Here is a 21,418-nt window from a genome sequence, read left to right on the forward strand (position 1 = left end):
AGTGAATTGCTTGGTAAAAACTTTTAAGAAACCTCTGTGACCTTTCTGCAGAAATTTCCATACAGGTACACATGTATGACTCTAATAATTCTCTTAATATGAAAAAAATTCTCCTGTTTCTGCTTTGGCCATGGATTTTGGTGTGGGGCAGTGTGATTTGACTCCTGGGCTGCCACCTCCGGGTAGAGACACATAACCCAATTTTAAAAGGCAGGAGGGCGGGACAACAAATGCTTATCTGCACAGCCTCCTGTTCAGGACCTGTTCACAGCCTGGGGGAGGACTCCATCACTCGCTGTGCCCAGTGTTAAGGCACTCTCTGACAGACTGGACGTGCCGTAGCTGTGACTTCACTGATTTTCTTGGCATTTCAAAAGCGCTCACGCTCTTCAGCTGCAGCACAACAGACTAGTCCAAGACAACAAATTAGACAAACACAAGGGCTGCAGGAAACCTTTAAACAACATGTTTTTAAATTAAATCTAGATTATTTTGGAAATGGTCATCCAGGCTGACTCAGTACCCGCTGAAGATACACTGTGAGGCTTAGCTGTTAAGACTATACTTTATTCCAGGTCTTTCACACATGTCCTTCCAAACACCTCATGTATTCCCTCTCAGATAAATAGCTAAACATAAGTAAGAATACTAAAGGTCACATAAGCTGATTGACAAGAAATAACTAGAAAGTCTAATGCAGTGATTCAATTACAGCATTGCCAAATACAGCTCTTGCTAATTCTAAAGACCCTGATGCACGCCTGCAAACCCACATTCCTTACCGTGCCAGCAGCATTTCCCTGCCCCCACTTTGGCTATTGACTTAGTTTTCGTGAATATTTATTTCAGTTAAGTCTCACAAGTAATAGTACACAGCCAAATAAATATACATATAGACAGATAATGGAAAATCTATGTCCTATGCATAAATTCACACTAGAGATTTCAGAGTGTGCTACATTATAAATATCCTGGACATGTTGGGAATAAGCTTGGTTGCTACATCAAAGTTTGTTCAGGCAGCTGCAGCTGTAGCAGTCAGCAAAGAGGCAGAGAAAAGAAAGGTTGAAAGCTGTAACAAGCTAAATTTAGGTAGAACTGGCTACGTGTAGAATGGCTTGTGATAAATGAGACTTGGTTACAATAAAATGTTAGGTTGTCCACCCAAAGTTTTAGATTTTAAAATGGTAAGCTTCTATTTCAAAAGTATCTACTATTTGATACAAAGTATATGACCACTAGTTCCAATGGCTAACATGAAGTAATTTCTTCTCAATTTTCTTTTGTTTCAATTAATTGTACTTCCACTGAACGTTCACATAAAAAACTTGTTTTTTCAGCCATCACCTATAAATTTTTTAATAACTTTACTAGGTTTACCCAGGAGATGCAAAGTAATAATATCCAGTAATTAGGTTTTGGTTATAGCTCAGTTGTTCATGAGGATTTTTGCAAAGCGCCAAAACGCCTCTACGAAAAGCAAAACAAAACCAAGACCTTGCCCACAAAATGCATTTCTGCTTCCAATAGATAAAAAGATAATGATGCTGCATCTACCAAGGGAGTAGCCATGAAAGACAGGGAGGCAACCAGATCATCTTACAAAACCAATACAGCACAGCAAGCTCAGCATCTCTATTTAAGTTCACACTGAATCAACACTGCCTTTTCACACGGGTGGCAGTGTTTCTTGGCATGGCCACTAGATCCATACAAAGGCAGCCATAAGCCAGAAAGCTGCAATAAAAAGGAATTAAAAATCTATAAAAAACGTCTTTACCATGTGGTTCTTGTTCATTTGACTTGGGGCTGCTCCTCGCTCTGCGCTCCGGTTTCTTGACGGCCGGAGCTCCCGCGCCGCTGCTCGCGCCGTTGTGGCTCTTGGCGTAGCCGTTGTACACCGTGGTGCAGCTGCCTATGTGGCTCTTGTAGATGGAGGAAGGGGGACTGTTCAGACGGTTCTGGCGGTCAATCTGCCTGTCCTTGAGTTTTTTGTGCTGTGGTTTGGTGTACTGATCTTCCCTGGTAATGTAGCTGGACATCCCATATAGTGGTATGATTTCTGAAAGGGAAGAATTCACCTGTGTTAACTCAGAACAACAAAAATCAACAGAATCTTTTTCAGAAAACCGAATTCCTGACCATTTCCAAACAAAAGGACTCTGGATGTGACTGGAGAGTAACAACAAACCAATTATTTTTTTTCCTAAAAAAAAAAGCTTTTCAGTGAGACTGACTTTTTTTATTGATGATAGAATTTTTAGATGATAGATTTTTTAGATGATAGAATTTCTTAACTCTTTGGATAAGTGTGTAAAATACAGCAATTGGAATTATTGCTTTTCCCCTCCCTTTCAGTCTGTGTTTCAGGGACATGGATTTCAAGCAAAAATCCAGAGATTAATCTTCAGGAAAAAGCCTTCATAAGTTCAGAGCAATTTAGAATTTTCTTCCTCAGGGCCTGACTGGACAGAACAAGCTGAGATGTGCTGGTTTCAAGCTGCCATCCCTGATTACATGCAATTTAATTTCACAGGATAAATAGACCATACAATTGTGTCAGCTGTGGTGCCTAAGGAGAGAAGTGCAACATGAAGTAGAAGCTTTGGTAAGTAAAATCATCTAAAAAAGTTTGAGAATTATCATAAATATCACATGTACACTTCAGATACACTTCATTAAGTACAATCTCCACCTGCCCCCTTCAAGGATGACTCTCTCTAAGTTAAAGCAGGTCAGGTTGCAGGAATCACAGCTTTTCTCTATAGGTCAATCCTCCTTTTTGTGCTTCACTTTGAGTGTGAACCTTGAACATATTCACATCCAAAAGAGTTTTGTCTTTGTTAGCAAAATAACAACTGATACCTGATACATCCATCCTTTTTCCTACATCCATTCAGAAGTTATAGTACACACTTCTGATGGCAAATGACCATCCTATCCAGCTGTTCAAAGCCTGTCTGTAAATTGAGATTGCCATGTATGCTGTATTATAATTTTCCCAAGTTTTTTCAACTAGCCAGATTCTCTTCCTTTGGTATTTCAGTGCATCGTGGCTTTCATCTTTCCTTACCTTACATCATCCTATTTGTATTATCACAGCAACTAGCTGCATAAACCCAGCAGGCTACAAATTAATGCTATTTTTTTAAGTATAAGCCATTGGACAGCTAAAGGGAACAAACACTTATCAGTCCAGTATTCACCACTTATTTCAGCATACAGGTACAAGCAACCAAGGATTTTGTTTTCAATTTTAAGTTGAATCAGCTTCTTGGCATCTCCAGGCTACAGAAACATTCCATATCTAGTTACCCAGCAGCCCTATGTTCCCTTTGAACCATATTTGCATGCAATACTTTGTCAAGCCACATGACAAACTGCCCTGTTCCCTTTTCGAGTCCTTCCCTTATGAATCTGGATGGCTACACTATCCTACTGGGTTCCTGAGCTTCCCACTTCCTTCCTCCCAGTATAATGAAGTTAAGTGTCAGCTTTAAGGGTCCACTCGCCTTCAGAAAATGAGTTCTGTTGGTCAAACAGAAAATTCAAGAGGTAGCATGTGTAGATGCCTCCCCCTCTTTCTTCTCTGCCTCTTCCTTCCCACTCCAGCAGAATCTCCCTTCTTCTGATATGACTTAAACATATTCTTCGAAAGGGTTTTAAGTCCAGGTAGTCCAGCACTATGTAAATCCATGAATCCTGAAACCACTTACAGGTCAAACATCTCAAGTAGCCTTGTGGATTACTTTTTTGTTTAATGCCCCCTTTCAGAGTACACAAAGACTTTATCTCCAGGATGGCAGAGACACAGCAGCGCATAGTTCAGAGAGCAATATGCCCCTTTCACTCCTTTCTTGCAATTACTTCCTCCTGGCCTGATTAGGGTTGCCATGCTACCCTTTGGCATCAGACAATGCCTTACAGTGACTTACTGCACATTCACCACTAGAATAACAAAAGAAAATGCTTGTTCGAAATCACTTGAGGGCCAACAGGAAGCAGTATCCGGCTTTTCCCAGTGGAAATGATCCATGTTAGGATCCAGCATTCTGCATCCAGTGCCATTCCCAACCCAGGACTGACATATTTTGTCCCTAGGTTTTCTGTACAATGCTGCATCATGACACAGCAAGAGCAACATGACTCAAGTCCTCAGTTTGGAGCACTGGATGAGACCTTTTTTCCCACTGTATTTACAGATTAAGTTAAAACTGGTTTTGTTGCTGCAACATAGAGCTCCAACATAGGATTGCCTGGTGTTGCAACTCTCTGGATGGCTGCAGCCCCCTGTTCTGGATGTTCAAGGAGGCTTCATCCATGTAGACAAAGCCACTCTACAAGTTCTCCATTCCTACTCTTGGTTTCCCTAGCCCTAAAAACTTGCTGAACAAAGCCGTGAAATGCCAGTACCTTCCTTCCAGCTCACCTTGTTCTCCATATATTGTCGGGGGAAGATGATGCTGTGGGAAAAACTGTGGTGGCATGTCCCCAGGTCCAGTGACAGGAGGATAAAAGGCTGTATGAGAGTTGTGGATAAAATGGGGATGGTGTGCCAGGTAGGGAGGTAAGTGATGGGTTGGCGAGATGGCTGAGGGGTAGCTGGGGGGGTAACACTCTGGAGACTGGGGGGTGACCACCACCCTCCGAACGCCCGTGTTGTCTTCTATCACCTGGAAGGGAAGGCAGAGAAATCCATGTTATGCAGCATCTGACCCAGGCACAGCTTTCAAACAGCACTGTTTACAGTTTGTTCCCCCATTGCAAAACAGTTGGCCCTTAGCTTTACTTTCATGAATAAACACATTCTAAAATTAATATCAGCAGAAATAACCATAGTGGTGATGTGGCTTCTCCTGGAGACTCAGATAGACACAGTAATCACTGGGAGCAGGACTGCTGCTAGTGATAACTATGTGGGTAACAGACAAAGTAAATAACCTGCATTTAGGGAGGAAAACAATTGAAAAAGGAACACAAAGCACCAAAATAACTGTGCTTTTTGGAAGCAACCTTACATTCTGTCCATAAAATTTCTACCATGGATTTTGACAGCACTCTTGAGTACAGAGTTAGTGACACTGGCAAAGGAGCTGGCACTGCTACTGCAAAGAGGCTGCGTGTGTGCACAGAGACATGTACTCTGCAGGAACCTGCTGTGTTGACACGTTTGCAAAAGAATTGCTCTGTTCATAACGGGTATCTGTTCTAGACAAATCACAGGGCAGAGGGTTTGTTTCTGCTACAGAGCTGGTCTATGTATCCATGCAAATCCACTCTGGGATACGCATAATTTGGCCCCTAATGCCCTAGTCAAAGCATGTAAAAACAGATGTAGGAAGGTGGGAATGTGCTTAGGCTGAAAAATGTTTTTCAGGTTATAATTTTTCCAGAGTTATATTTCTGGAGAACAGTCAACCAGCCAAATTTCAGTCCAGACACAGGAGCCAAGCTTTTCTTGAAGCTCATTCAAAAAACTTCTGCCACTTCTGAAATTGAAAAATACAACCACATAAGAACAATTACCATCCCTTTGACTCTGTAGTGCTGACATGCACGAGGCAGAAAAGCATGAAGGAAGCATCATTTAGTTTCATAAAAGAAACAGGCTGTTAAAAATCTAAATTTCTCTAAACTGACTGATGACACACAGATGGAATAATATCTGTGATGAATGTGTTGTATGAGGTAAGTGAGTGTGCATCAAGGGCACCTGCTGTAAGGTGCTGCCACTCTCAGCTGATTACCACCACCATGAGCTGGAGTTATCCACCCCCCAGCAGCACCAGCAGAAGAGGTTCTTTTATAGATCCCAAAGCTCCAGCAACTTTCATCACATCAGTGTCTCACCCCAAAGCACAAAGAAAAATCAAGACCCTGAAGCAAAGAAACAGCACAGCCTGTGGCTGTTCCTGCTGACTGTGCCGCAGAGGACCAGTGATGCCCACGGACATGAGAGGAACTGCTCCTGCAAACACCAGCTCCTGCCTCAGGCATCAGCTAAGCAAGCTATCATAGTGTAAGATTCAAACAGTTTTGGCTGACTTTCTCAGCCCATGAGTGCCCTTAGGTTATATGAATTTACACCTGTTAGCTATGGGATGCAACTAGAGACACAGAATTTCTGTGTCTTGGCTGGCCTCATACAGAGGACAATTTTCTACAGAAAGCAAATTCATTCACTCATTAACTGATATTTCACATTAAAAATGTGTTGCTTGCTGAGTAACCAGAACAGTAGTTGTTTAGCTTAACAGACTTGATCCTACCCTCTAAATTTACAACTTCCACTAGCGATTTGTTGGCTGCTAGCTTTAAATTTTGAAGACTTTACAGAGTCCTCAAAAGAGAGCTGAACCTCAGAGATGTAAACTATCATGTCCTTTCAACTGCTGCATTTTCAGGCCTCTCATCTCTGCTACTGCTTCTAGTCCACCCACACACCATCACTTATCCTTGCACCAGGTCTGCAACCTGGAGAAAAGGGAAATCCTTTCCATTGAGCAAATATGTGAAAACCAGAACTACTTATCTGGGGCTATGCACAGAAATGCTGGACTTAACTAAGACTCAGAGCACACTGTAATTTAATTGATACAGCAAGTTCCTTCATACTGATGTGAATAGTTTTCATCATGGCTTTAACTAGGCCAAACCTCAAAGACAATTCCAGTCTTCCAGGCTTTCAAGTTCTTATCGGTGCATCTAGACCAGCTACATGTGTATTTTCTGCACTAGTGAAAGATGAATATGTTAAAGAACAGATTTAGACAGAAAATTTGTACCCTGACCAGCACATAATGTAAACCATATTTAAAATTACTGGGATTCAGCTTCCTGAAACATCATCTATAAAGCAGGGAGAAAAGCTCAGAGTCCTGTCAAAGACCTTTCTGATGAAATTATCCTGCTACATGAAAACTATGAAGTATCAGGAGTAGTGACAGAAAAACCAGAGACAAGGGGATAAAACAGCGTGTTTCAGTTGGAAGGGACCATCTAGTCCAACTCAGAGGATGAGCCAGTCTTCCAAATTACTTTAATCAAAAAGTCAAGACTAGTATCTTCTATTTGCTTCTGTCCAGGCCATGAATGCTGACAGCATTCTTGTTATTCCATGTGCCTACATTACAAATGAACACAAAAAGACAAGGGACCTTGTGAAAACCACCTTATTTCTTTATCCTACAGGGCATTTTCTCTCTAAACTAGGAACTATAGGATATATGTGCAAATTTCTGAAGCTGCACATACAATCTTTAAATATGCTGCACTGCCCTTAACAAATAATAAAATTGGTAATCTGATTTATTATGTATCATATGCATCAGGTAGCTATAAGGACTGTAGACGGCCCTTGACTTGTAAAATCTGCAGTGGGTAGATTGTAGTAGTGCCATTCTGGGAGACAACACTCTCTCAGTTCATCAAAGAGGGAGAAAATCGGTCTTTATCCAGTAATGAAAATAACATAACTTAGCAGAGAGGTTAAACTTTCCTTTTAAAGAAAATAATCTGCAATTCCTTGTATCTGATTAAAACTGCTTGTCACAAAGATCATAAATTCATCAGGAAACACACTGCTAAACTGTCTCTACTGCAGTGCCAAGAAGCAATGAAATCCTAATCCCTACTGAGGTCTCTAGATGAAACTGGAATATTAAAATTGCCATTACTAATTTTAGCAGTTTATATTTGCAGAAAACAAACATCTCTGGTCATTTGGCACCAAGAGATAAACTTTCACTACTTTGCATTCTTTTCAAGCAGTTACTAAGTAAATTGTCTTTTGCTGGTTTTTTTTGTGCTTGCTGGTGTAACTGGTGTGCCAGCTCAATAACAATACTATTATAGCATAGTTCTGTGTGGGTTTTTTCCCATATTTTAGGGAGCTTAATTGCTACATGAGGTAGATGATGATCTTTCAGGGCAGTCTGGGTTAACATTACTCATACACAATAAAATTGCCTCCCCCATCGGTTGCCACATTTTGAGAATACCATGTTAAATGTTACTTGTTTTCCAATGAAGATATCCTTGCAATAACTAGAGATACTTCACATATTCAAAGTACATCTCACTACTCCACATTGTTTCATTTTTCTCTACTGAAATTTAATATTACACTCCCAGGAAAAAGACAGGCATGTTAATTGTGCACAGGTAAAATGTACCTGTATTTTGTGAGATCCAGTTAAAGAAATAGAACTGCTCTCATTCTGTAACACACATTTACTGGATGAATTTAATACAGTAAATATGCAAATAATTTCCACTTGATTTCAAAAAACCCAACCCTTACTTCCTTTAAATTTAGTGTGCTAGATTCAGCAAGGACATCTGGAGCACGACCACTGGGTGGACCACAACCAATACAAAAATACCAATTTCAAAAACTAATTTGAAGCTTCATTCATAAATCAATCTATACCAGAAAATAGTACTGAATGAGCTCATCCACCAGGAACTTGGGTGTCAACATTTTATTTATTCACTTAATTTCTTAAGGATGCCAATCCAAGTTCATACCAGTCCTGGCAAGTTTACATTACTATCTTTAGCATCCATCAGTATTAAATCAAATAACATATTAAATCTATACCTTCAACCTGGAAAACAAACAGATGAAGACCTAGGATGCTGGCAAGCAAGTTGGGGTATTTTATATCTAGAATGATACAGTTCTTCAGTACCAATGTTCATGAACTTAAAAAGAGCAGAACTTCATGTTTTGCTCCACATAAGAACTGCACAACGTCCCCTGTGTTCAAAGCTTTAATGGGGGCCATCCTGTTAAAGGATGCCTTGATTGACTGCAGTCTATAAAACACCCAAAGAAGCTCTGTGAGCAGAAAGCAACACAAAACCAAGGAGTTTGACACCAAAAGCTAATGCTGGCCAAACATGCTTTTAGAGAAGAACATCTCTCTTAGGGCAGAGGATGTACCCAAGATCAAAATCCTGATCTGAGGATGTGAGAGTTTTTCTACCATTTGAAATGTCATTTAAACACTTTTCTCTTTCTAGAATTTATGTTTTAGTTCTTTTAAATGTCACATGCTTGATGCAGGGATATTGAACTGCAGGACAGTGGCTCAAGTTGCACAGTTCAGACTCTACAACCCCAACGTTGCCTCCTGACCAAAGGAGGTTTTTCAACACTATGTGCACCTCATGCTCCAACCAGTAAACTAGTCCTTTAGTCTTAAAATATCTATGGCAGAGACAACATATTAAATTATCTGTAAATAAAATGAAAAGTGGAGTTTCAAGCCAAATTTTCATGTCCAACTATATACAAGTAATTCCTCAAACTCCAATGGAATTGCTCCAGATTTATTTTGGAGAGAGCAGTCCACAGCCAACAACACTAAACAAACAAGTCCATGACTGCACTTTTGGTATTTCCATTTTTCTAGTTCTCATTAGAACACTCCAGATCCACTTTTCCTCCTCACAAACATACCGGGAAAAGCAGAAACAACCATTCATGAGGATGTCACCAAATTTAACAGCTTAGCATCCAAATCATGATTTTTAATCCTCAGATTATGCTGACACCAGAGAGCTTGAGTGCCCTGGGAGCCGGGAGAAGACATCAGGCCACAGACCACAATGGCAAGGAGCCTCCAGCAGAGTGGGCTCCCAGCCTGTGCGACAGGGAAACACTCACAACTGGAATGGGCATTAACAGCCTGTGTCTGGCCCCTGACAAGTCACAGGAGCAGCTCCTTCAACATTCAGCAGTTGAAGTCAACACTGTTGACATGGCAGCATTTACTACAGATTCCTCTGCCATGTCACCTTCCACAACCACCTTCTGCAGTAGCAATATTGCCCACCAAGAGCACAGCAAAGGAACTTTTCCTCTTGTCTGTATCTGACTAACCCTTAGTCCACAAAGAATTGCAGAGAAGTGAACTCTGATCTGATAGTTCATATCTGCCAGAGGTGCACAGAGGTTTGTCTGCTGAAAAGGAAATGCAAAATACTGGCTGTACTGAACTGGTCTTTGAAAGCAAAACCATAGCATGAAAGATTTGAGCTGCTGGTGTGTATGTGTCTTCTATTACTTCCCTGGAATTTTTCCCACCCTGGCTAAGTCTCATCATTGGGAACATCTCCTTAACACCAATAAACCCAGCTTTTAGTCACAACTATTAATATGGACCTTGAAATCTAGAAATGGAGGCTAACTATGTTTGTGCTTGCAAAACACACCCTCCTGCCCATTTTTCACTGACCATTTTCCCAATACTGGACGTAACAAAGCACCACGTTAATCCAGGGTTGCAATCACTTGGTAAGTCAAGTAATATTTAGGGCTAACACTCACAGCTCCAACAGGCTGGGCACAACAAAATGGTGAAAGATTTCATGCCTTTTTTTCAATAGGCATTGTTATTTCTCTGCAGGGCTATTGTGCTGTGCCTGACTCTTAGATGTGCACTTTGGGGACAAATCAAACCAAAAATGAAACATATTTTCATTGGTATCTCAGAGTGCATTAATTTGCTTTACGGTTTTTCCCTTGCCTTTTAGATTTGTGTTTTCTTTATCACAAAGCAGTAATTTTAACTACGAGGCAATAGACAAAAGCAAGAGCAAATGTGGCAAAGACATTTATTACAATAAATAACTAATTTCATTACTACAGACTTTCAACTGTTATTTAAAATGAAGATCTGAAAGGCAAGAGGCTCATTCACCACGCAGCAGAACACACATTCTTCTGCTAAAAAGCACCAAATACAGAGTTTCCCCCTAAAACTTTACAACATATTTCCAGCTCCTAGGAAAAATTGCTTCTTAAGAGGGTTTTTGGTTGGGTTTTTTCTGGTTAGAAACTACATAAAGGTTTCTTTAGTGGAATTATTATGGTGCCCCACAAAAGGCATTACAGAGCAACTGGGCTCAGACAGAGATACAACTGGAAGACTTTCATCCCTTTGGTTTGGAAGGCATTCCAATTATCCCCAACCCTATATCTTTGCACAGAGGTGGAGATTTAAAAACATTTTAATACTAAAAAGGTGTTAAAAGTTATTTCAAAGGAAGAATAAATCTTTAGGAAAATGTCTGCATGATAAGGGTCAGTTTAACAAATCAGGAGAGCCCATGAGGGGTATTAAATTGCAAATGCTGCCAAAATGTACCCCAGCCACTCCCCTTGGGATGACTGAGGAGCAGGAGGACCACCCTGTGGTGCTGCCCTCTCTCCTAGGCTGGCAAACAACTGCCCCCATACTTGAAGCATGTTTTCACTCTGTTCAGAAGTTAAAATACCACAAAGTGATTGCAGTATTTTGTGGGATTTAAGTATGACGCCATCCACAATTTTTCAGAATTACACAAGCTCACATGTTTCCTGGGGAGGGGAAGGGATTCCAGGACATCATTTATATTCTGCTTAACAAGATGCCAAAATATATGTATCAAAAGTCCTCACGCTATTTTTCAAGAATATTTGAAATAATTTGTTTATTTTTAATGAAGCTTTCAGTCCAGGTCTCGATGAAAATGGTGAAATTACTGGATTTACTGTATTGTTCACAGCTATTCTGCCTTTTTTCTTTTTCCTTTTTTTTCCTTCCTTACCTCAGAAAGACTCTAGGCTTTTCAGAAGATGGAAGGAACAGAAACAATCTGGTAATCTGAAGTGGTTATTTACACAGAAGAGCAGTAGCTGTCCAAGTGTTTCAAAACCCAACAGCTTTGTGAAAAGTTTTTTCCATTTTTCCATAAATAGATAATTAAATCATTTATTCTTGAAAACGCAGCAAAACCCACAGTTCTTGGTATGTGGCAGCATTTCTACTGGGAAGATACTAAGGATCAAAAGCATATTTTACAGCTACAGTGGCTCCTTCTCTCACTTCCAGCAGTGTCTCATCCCTTCTGACTATCACAGGGGAACTTCAGGCATCACCCAACAATGTGGAGTTCTCTCCCCCCTCACAAAGGGAGAGAAGTTGCACATATGGGCTCAATCTGTGTGCAGAGCTTTTGCTGGTGCTAAAACCCCACATCTATTACACATACCAGTGTGGGAAGGTCCACAGACATGGTCACTTGTGCAAATGTGTGTGTGTACTGTCAGTAAAAAGGAGTACGAAAATGGGTGCTACAATTTTCTTTAAATTTCTGAATTAAATTCCAACCAAGTAGACTTCTCTACATGGATCAATGCTATTGCTTTTATATGCATTCTAATTCTTCAAGAACATACCTGTGAGATATAACCAGGAGGCACATGAATAGGAGGAATGGATCCATTGGGTGACATCATGGGAACCTCTGCTGGTCCTAATAGAAAGAGAGTAATAAGATATCAATTTTTTCAGTGAAAAAAATAACATAATTGCTCAGAAAATACTAAAAATAGCTTTATTTTTGAAGCCTACAATAACAAAATGAGCAGCTTCACTAATTTCTGGTATATGGAAAATGCCTCATGCAATCATTCTGAGAATAAGATCATTGTTCAATGACTTTACCATATACTCTGCTGAAATAATATTTTCATCATAGACCAGCTAGAACATAGACTTTATATTACCCACTGATCAACTTATACAGCATTAAGCTGTAACATAATATGTCCTTTAGCAGCCCACAATTCCTGTACTGAAATCTGGTTAAGTTATTCTTGTCAAAGGCATAGGAGCAGGGAACAAAGCAGAAACTGTGCAGCCTGGAATTAGGCAGCTCCCAAGGAAAGCGTCCAATTGTAGCAAAAAAAAAAAAATCACATATGTGAAAAACTATCTATCTATTTAAGAATGCACAAAGACCAAATTCATTATCTCAGCTATTCAGACTAACCTTGGAATGTGGTTATACAAGCAAGAAGCTTATGGTTTCCACTCTGAAATCCAGCCCTGAACATGCAAGTTCCATTTTGAGGCACTGAGTGCAAGTACAACAAAGCAAGTGCCATAACCACTGGGCTTTTGCAAACGGAGCCTCACAGCTACAAGAAAGTGTCTAAATAAAAGGAAATAGTTCTCTCAACTGCTCATTCATTCATCCATTAACATTGGGAACATCACACAGCAGACAGCAAAATGAACCCCCCCAAACATCAGACAGATGTTTGCACTGAGAGTTCACTACTTTGAAAAGAAAAATTAATTTAATTCCTTCCTTATTACATATTAAAATCTGACATGAACCTGTCAATTAGCCCCTTTGACTCCATGGTCATACTCTTGAGAAGATCTCAGCAAGACTCAGCTCCTCATCACTGCAAACTGAATTTTAGCTTTGACTGACAACATAAAAAACTTCATCACCTTCTCTGATGGAGAAGCCATCTCACATCTCCAAACCATATCACATTCTAGGGAAGAAAGCTGAACACTAAAACAAATGAAGAACTCAGGCACAGATGGTATGTAATGGCCTGCAGGAGTGACTGCTCCTAAAATTTAGACCAATCTAATGAAACCCCCAACAGCCAAGTGAGTCACAGTCTGTTGCCTGGTATCAGCAAAACCAGTTCACATAAAATTAACAGAGTCATTCCCTACCCATCTGCATTTTTATACTCCTCAGGCTACTCGTGGTACAATCAGAACTTCCCACCTCTCAAAATCCAAGTTACACACAGGAATCCACCAGAGTTATTTTTATCTCCTCTGACTTTGAAGTTTTTTTGCTATCCAGTTATTTACAGTCTAATCAGCACTTACAGATTTTACTACTCACATCTAGATTTGATATATGGTAATTCATCATCAAGTGTATAAAGCACACAGAAACTCTAAGGTTTACATATTTTGGGTGTGTGGTTCTGCTGCATTTCATTCTTCCCTGTACTTAACTATGTAGGAAACTTTACCTATACTACAGGCTCAGCAAGGGGAAAAGAAGTTATTGCTTCTTATTATTCAGCTCATATGGGTTCCCCCCCTTACCCTATAGCCCTTTCAACACTATTTGTCTCCTCAGACAGCCAACAATTTTAGTGTCAATGGAAAAACTTCAGCCTGAGCAGTAAGCAATTATTGGGAAAGAGCTGCCACCTAAATGGCTCTATTTAAATCCATCAAAAATATGAAGTGACAACTGGTCCAGAAGGAATTTTACAGAAATATTATTTGAATAAATGTGTTTTCTTATCAAAAAAATGCCCACAAATGTCTTTTCAGGAATATAGTTTTGAATCTACTTTGCTCTATGCAGACTGCCAAGTTTCTCTCCACAGTAAGCCAGACAGTATATCTGTATAACTATATATCTGTAAGGGTGAACACACAGTAATGCTGGTTTTGGGGATTTAATCCACACTGCATTATCAAGTGCTGTTGAGTTCCTCAAGGACAGAACATGCCTGAGACTGGGTAAAATGAACAGCTAACAGTTACATGACTCATTCCTTGTCAGTGATTTCTCAAATCTGAAAAACTGCAAGAAAAAAGGTCGCTATAAAATAAAAAATCCTTAGTTCATTATTTAAGTAGACAATACTTTAAATGTAACTGTTGCTTAATAGAATGAAAGCAAAACGTATAAAGATGCTTCATCCCCTCTCCAAAACACTGACTGCTTATAGTTGTATTAACCTTAGCGAATCTTTCTCAAAAATAGCGACTCTGACTTGGAAATAAACTTAAATACGGAACAGTTTTGGAGTTTCTACTTATGGAAAAGACTAAACAACAAATAAGAAGCACTTTGCTTCATATCTGTCCTTCCAAACCTTGTGCCAGCTGCTCATATGGACTAGTGATCTACTTGCAGGAAATCAAACTCCCACACCAATGCTGTTGACTGTAACACTTCCACTCCAATAAAAAAAAATATAATATTGTGTTTTATCATCAAAACGTGCACCGTGCAAGATGAGTCTTAACCTTGCCTATGACCCCGAAACTGTTAAAGTCATTTGGATAACAGGTTTTAGAAGACTGACAGCCTGGTGGTGATTTGCAGCTAGATTTTGTTTCCAGTGCTTTGATTTCAGGGTTAGCCAAATGACTTTAGCATACATTATTGCATTCCTCTCATCAAGGGTATCAAAACAACTTCGAGCAGTAGCAAGTAAAATACAGACCCCCACCTCCACAGCACAATGAGTCCCAGCAATTATTAAGGACTCTTCTTGCAGTCAAATAATTCCCTAATTCAGACTAAAACGAAGCCATACCTTTTGTTTGGATTGGGTGGGGTTTTGGGGTTTTTTGAAGTATTTTTGGTTATTTCAAATAGTTTTGAACTGTTCAAAAGCAGAGACTTAAAGAAGGATGTTCCTCAGTTTCTTGTATTCACAGGATGGGTATAAATGATGTGTTCTCTTGGGAATCAGAACCGTTCAAGTTTTAATTGAAGCTCGTGGCTCAATATAAAATTTACTTTTAATGAGAAAAAGTCCATCTATTCTAACACAGATGCTGCACACTGATATGAGGTCAGTTTAGTACTTTTCAAACCTGTTAGCAAACAGAGGCTGTCTCCTGAGCTCCTAATGAAACTGAGCCGGCAGAGCTTGGCCACCTCTGCCGACAAAACCAGAGGCCAAATTCCAGCACAAGCTCCCTCACCATGAATCCAGCACATCTCCATCAGCTGCTGGAGGGCTGCCCCAAAAGGCTGGGGCTGGCTCCATCTAAAACACAGGTGCAAGGAAATTATTCCCCCTCCTCTGGAATGAGAGGAAAGGCAGAGGAGCCACCAGGCTGAAGGCACTGCAGTCCAAGCAGGCAGGCAGGTGAGAGACCCCACTTGTGCCCAGCTGGCAGAGCACAAAGTTTTCTTATTTTTAACATGTTAATAATTAACAGACAGTAAAAGAAGCAACTCAGTCTTTCATCGTGGCAGAGCTAATTAACAGCTTGACACCCAGACAGAGCCTGTCCTCCTCTTGCACACCATATGCTCCTTCTTTTGTGCTGCTGTCATCCCTGTGACGGCACAGAAGCTGATTATTTTAACCATTTTTGGTAACCAAAAACGTTTTGCAAATCCATTGCCTTTTTAAAAAACACCTGAACTCTCAGTCTAACAAAATGACAACAATCATTCTACTCCTTCTTGTGCCATGGTTTACTGGGTGAAGCTGCACATCAAAGCAGTATTCCCTTCCACCTCTGTCTCCCACTTTTCCTGCAAGAGGATGTTTGTCATGCAGAGACTGACAGTCCTCCAGGCCATTTTTATTCCTTCAGGAACAATGTCACAACGTTCTCGAGAAACTTCTGGCCCAAGGTTTTCAAGACTAATTATAGCTTTGGTTGCAATCCATGACACTTTCAAACCAGTTTTGGAATACGTATGCTTTTTTCTTGTTCCCAAGTGACCTTTTATGCATGCATTAAAGATCACTTAAATCAGAACTTTTCCTTAAACTTTAGAAGCCAAAATAATTTCAGTTCCTCCAGCTAGAGCAACACATCTTTCCTCTTCCTTTCTTTCCACACAGCACTACAGGGCAAAGAAGTAATTTTACTACGCTGTTTTCCTTAGTGCTTATCCAGCACTGCTTTTTTTTCTCTCTATTACTAAATTATCTCCCTTATAGAATGTTTCTCCCACCCAGCCCCAGCACCTGGGCATGTTTTACTCCATGTTTCTAGTGACTACTTTGCATATTTCATTACTACAAGCAAATCCTACCAGGCTTCCTTATAAAGTTCCCATTCTGAGAGCAGTTACTAAAAACTCCCAGAAGTTTAGGATTTTCTGACCTCTGTTTCCAGCAAACACGTACCAGTTTACAATTTCACACCACAATACCTGTACTAGCAGAGAAACAATACAAAATTTAGTGATTTTTCACTTTTATTTTGAAATTTAAGAATTTTGTACATTTTAATGACAAGATCCTACCGAACTACTGAAGTGGAAAATTAAATCCCAGGAAGTAAATACATTGTATTTTATAAAACTTAACAGTTATAAGTAACCCATGAAAAAATATTCTGCCTGCCCCTGATTCACAGCAAAACTGGTATCACATCTTTCACATGAGGCACTTCTCAGGAAGTAAATCTATGGAGCAAGAGGTGTGACAGAACAAAAAAGGAGAGATAATTAAAGGGCAAATTGGCCTGCTTTGCTAAAACAAATGACCCAGGGCTTGCTGACCTTGGCTGGGACCCAAGGGTTTGCATTTTCACATGGATGAGCAGCTGTTCCGGAACAATTTCCTCAATGAAACAAGCACAAACAGGCTCCCTGTCAGCAACACGTGTCTTCTCCCTCCACTTGGTTATTCTCAAAGCAGTTTACGGACCAAACAAGGTGATGACAAGGAAAACAAAAAAAAAATTCTGGATCCTTCCATTCATGTTTCCTTCGCAGCAGAGCTGTGGTGAGCATTTTTCCCAGCCTTTCTGCCACAGCCCCAAACTGCTTGTTAGCACAAGCAAACCCAAGTGTGTCAGACCACTTTGTAAATAAACACCTTTAAAGTAGGACGTGAAGAGCTGTCACATACAAATATCACCAGAGTTTTGAGGTGCACTCACTCTTATACAAGAGCTAATACAGACACTAACTTAACTCTGCTCATGTACAGCACAAGGCAGAGTCAATTCCCAGGTGTCTACTTAAGTTCCCAGGACACAGGGTCTGAAATCTGCTGCTGATCAAGATCCAAATACGTCATCAATTGATGAGTGTAAATTCGTAGATTAAAACAGCTGCACACTAGAGAGAAAACAAGAAGCAGCTTTAACATCACTTAGTGCTTGAGGGGATAAAATGACACCTTCAAAACATACCTTTGGAGAAGTCTGGAATGATAGAAGAAAACCCCACTCATGCTGCATTCAACCTGCCAATGGCAGGGTAGTGAAGGGTGCTAAAATAATGTTATCAATACCCCTATGCTTTGATAAACAGTAAAAAAAAGTGTCCAGCACTTGGCTATTGCCATGGTACCAGCACATGCCAAGAAAAGGAAGCACACAGTCTTATACTGCTTATCTATATAGATTTGACAGTATTTTAAAGACAACCTCATCTACTCACAGAGATGTGAACAAAAGGATTCCTGCCACATGCCCATTCACACTGCCTGGCACCTCACCTGCTTATTTTCTATTCAGATCACAGTTTAGCTGCATGAAGTAATTCTTTTACCTTTTAAGAGTACAAAAACATTACCTAAACCCTCAACTTTAGCAGAAACGGGTCTACGGATTTCAAAGGATTTTGGATCCTGCAGCAAATGACTACTTAAATTTAAATGAAATGTCCAAAAGAAAAAAAAACAGCCTGAAGACTCCTGCACCTGGCCTGGCTTAACCACTGAACACAGTGACCTCTGTACGTGCAAACACAGAGTTTCACAGTGGAGATTGAAGCACTTTTGATGTAGTTAAAACATGCATCTGAAACTTCTTTGCAACTTCTATGACTACTTTATGTTTTTTCAGTATCTTTTCTAAATCCTGGGATTAGATCAGGAGAGGTTACAAATCTAACAGTCCTTTACCCACTCCTCCAGATCATCAAGTTAATTTGCCATAAAGTAATTTAAAAAAAATGCAAAAATTGATTTAAGTTATAAAAAATACATTGATGTCTCGTAGCTTCATTGCTTGATCATATTAACATCACATGCAAATCCCATACACTGGATGACACATTCAACCCTTGGACCTTGAGCCACAGGCCCGACAGTACCAGCCAGGCTCCAGCCTGGGTTTGACTGATGCTTTCAATATGTGCAGACAAACTCACTCAACCAAACATCAAATCAAGCTACTCAGAAATCTGCGCCAAGCACATCCCACAGAGAGCTCCCAGGAGCATTTTGGGGCTTATTTACATGATGGTACCTTTGCTGTTTACACGAGAGACTCTTGAAAGCCGTTTATTTTACCAGTGTTTGCTACTTGACCTGCTACACACAGCAGGAGGCTCGAGCACATCCAGTCTGGAGTTAAACAACAGCACTACAGGCTTTAATGTAAGAACCACAAGATTCCCACTCAGCAGCATGTTAGTTTGCAATGTGTGTCTCACAGATGTTGTATTCTGCTTTGGGGCATATTCTAGAAATAATAGAGTAACCTGTAAAAACAGGAAATTAACTCAAAACTATCAGTTGCCCCGAATATGCCCTGTCCAAAGCTACCACAAATACTACAGCAGGCACTCAGCAGCACCACTGCAGCTGAATTCCAAAAGGAAGTTTGGTTGAATGCTCACTTTTATCCACCACAGAACTATGAATTAATAAATTTTCAAACATCAAATGTCTGACGTTTCAAACATAAAGTGTTTTGCATTTGGAGATACTCATCCTGAGAGTGTAGAGTGTTGTCCCACTCCTCACCTGCCATCCTGCACCTTGGTTTTGGGCTCATCACATTTCACTAAGTTAACAAACAGAGAAAAGTCCAGACAGGGTCAACAGGCTGTTTAGTAGCCTGTCATATTTCCCCCTTGTGCATCCACAGCTTCTCCTCCTGCTGTGGGGCTGGAAGGGGAGCAGGAAGCACTTGGGGAGAAGGACCCAGTCCCACAGCCTATCCCACACCAGTGATGAAGAACCAGCAGCTGCATTCTGCAGTGATGATGAATGAATTTACAAGTTTGACAATATAAAGCTCACTGAAGTCTTTCAAAAAGGTTAGACAAGCAAATTTGTTCAGCCACAGAGAATGGAGATGTCAGAGACGGATTCTTTGGGTCTCTTGCTGTTCTTCAACATTTCCAGGTGGTTTGGTTTCTTTTTTAAACTAGATCCATATATCATTCTAGAGTTTCAATTTATGGGTAACATTTTGGAGTGGAACATTTTTGTTGTTGTTGTCTTGAACAGAAACAGAGTATTTTCCTGCCCTACCCTGAACAAACAAGTCGGATCCTCTTGCTAAAATAAACCTTTTCTGATGGTTGGCTCACCAGTGCTACTGCAAAAACACTTGCAAAGGCTATGTTGCAATACTTCAAGCATTGAAAATAAGCATATTCCCATGGCAATTCACCAGATGGGCTACAGATTGTAAATCATAGATGTCTAGACTGAAACACAAGAGACAAACATCTGTCTAAAATCAAGTTGACTTGAATGGCACATACTGTTAAATAAATTAGGACCACTTTGGAAACAAAGAGAACAACCAACTACGTTGAAAACATCTGAAATTAATCCATTAGCACACAAGCCACAACACAATAACCTGAAACTGGAGAGACATTCATTTCGTGAGGAATAGCCCAACATGACAGCCTGACATCTGAGGCAGGAGCACAAAAGTGTTTCTGTGACCCAGCCCCACGTTACCCCACGAGGACTCACGAATCCATCCCCAGAACATCTGGCTGGAGCGGAGTTGTTACTCTCCTCGCTTCACAAGTGAAACTGTGGGACAAAGAAATGAAATGCCTGATGCAGGGTCACACAGGAAGTTTGTGGGAACGTAACAGGACACAAACTCAGAATAGGACTTAGGTCATAAAGCAATACTTAAGCCTGAATTTAACTTTAGTCTGTTAAAAATTTAAAGGGTATCACACAGAAAAACACTCTGTTTTGGAAAAAATAAGTCTTCATCGTGCCTACTAACTTCTTTTTCCTTTGCAAAACATTTTAAGATAGAAATATGCCACAATGCCCATGGATGAACAGAGAGAACAACACTAGCAAGGGTGAGAGAGAAGACCTCGCACAGAAAACTGCAGCCTGTCCCTTGCAGGAGGCTCCAAGACAGAAAACGAGACCACAAAGCTGAATTCAGAAATGGGGGAAAATCCAAGAACTATTGCTGACCCACACAAATAATGAGAGGTCTCTCTCAGCAACAGGCTTCACTTGAGAATCAAAACCCCTTGTTTATCAAGCTTTTACACTGCCAAAGCTTTGAACAGCAAAAGGAGGATTAGGACCCTTCGGCTGAGCTTCCCACCAGACCTACGGAACCAGCGCACTAAGTTTAACCAAAACACAGTTTTAGGGGAAACTGATGTCATGAAATGAGAATTATTTATTTTCTGCACTAGTTATTAACAGCATGGCCATTTACATAAATATGACATCATTTGTCGGAATTCAGTAGAAGTTATTTATTTGTAGAAAGCCAAACAGCAAGCCATAAGAACATCACAAGGATGGAAGTTCAACTACAAACATTATTTTCCTTTTGCAATTTTGAGACAACTCTTCAACACGTTCTAGTGATGTCAATGCTTTTTGGGGAGTGTGTGTGCATGTGTCAGCTTTTGGGCATATTTATACAAGCGCAAAAAGCTTTGTTGTCTGCCAACAGGTTTATACAAATACTAAACAGCTTTGAGCACAACCTCCATCAAAGGCAGCAATAATTATACAACACCACTTCTGTGCAACAGAAGAAGAAAATGCTCCAGTTACTCGTAATGTAATTATTACATTCCCATGGCAACACCAGAAGGACTGTACAATCAGAAACAAACCCAAACCTGGCCAACAATAAAGTTACAC

The 21,418-nt window shown here is 40.2% G+C and overlaps 1 protein-coding gene across 4 annotated transcripts in view; it reads right to left on the reverse strand.

Moving 5' to 3' along the window:
* Positions 1 to 21,418, reverse strand: part of FNDC3B (fibronectin type III domain containing 3B) — a 189,863-nt gene that overhangs the window by 84,111 nt on the left and 84,334 nt on the right. For all 4 annotated transcript variants that reach the window (XM_071566299.1, XM_071566295.1, XM_071566297.1 and 1 more), the window contains 3 exons: positions 12,230 to 12,306; positions 4,430 to 4,673; positions 1,781 to 2,062 (listed from right to left, as the gene is read on the reverse strand). In XM_071566299.1, the coding sequence (XP_071422400.1) occupies positions 1,781 to 2,062; positions 4,430 to 4,673; positions 12,230 to 12,306 (603 nt within the window). The remainder of the gene's footprint in view (positions 1 to 1,780; positions 2,063 to 4,429; positions 4,674 to 12,229; positions 12,307 to 21,418) is intronic.

This window comes from Pithys albifrons, chromosome 11 (assembly GCF_047495875.1).
Source record: "Pithys albifrons albifrons isolate INPA30051 chromosome 11, PitAlb_v1, whole genome shotgun sequence".
Taxonomy (NCBI): domain Eukaryota; kingdom Metazoa; phylum Chordata; class Aves; order Passeriformes; family Thamnophilidae; genus Pithys; species Pithys albifrons.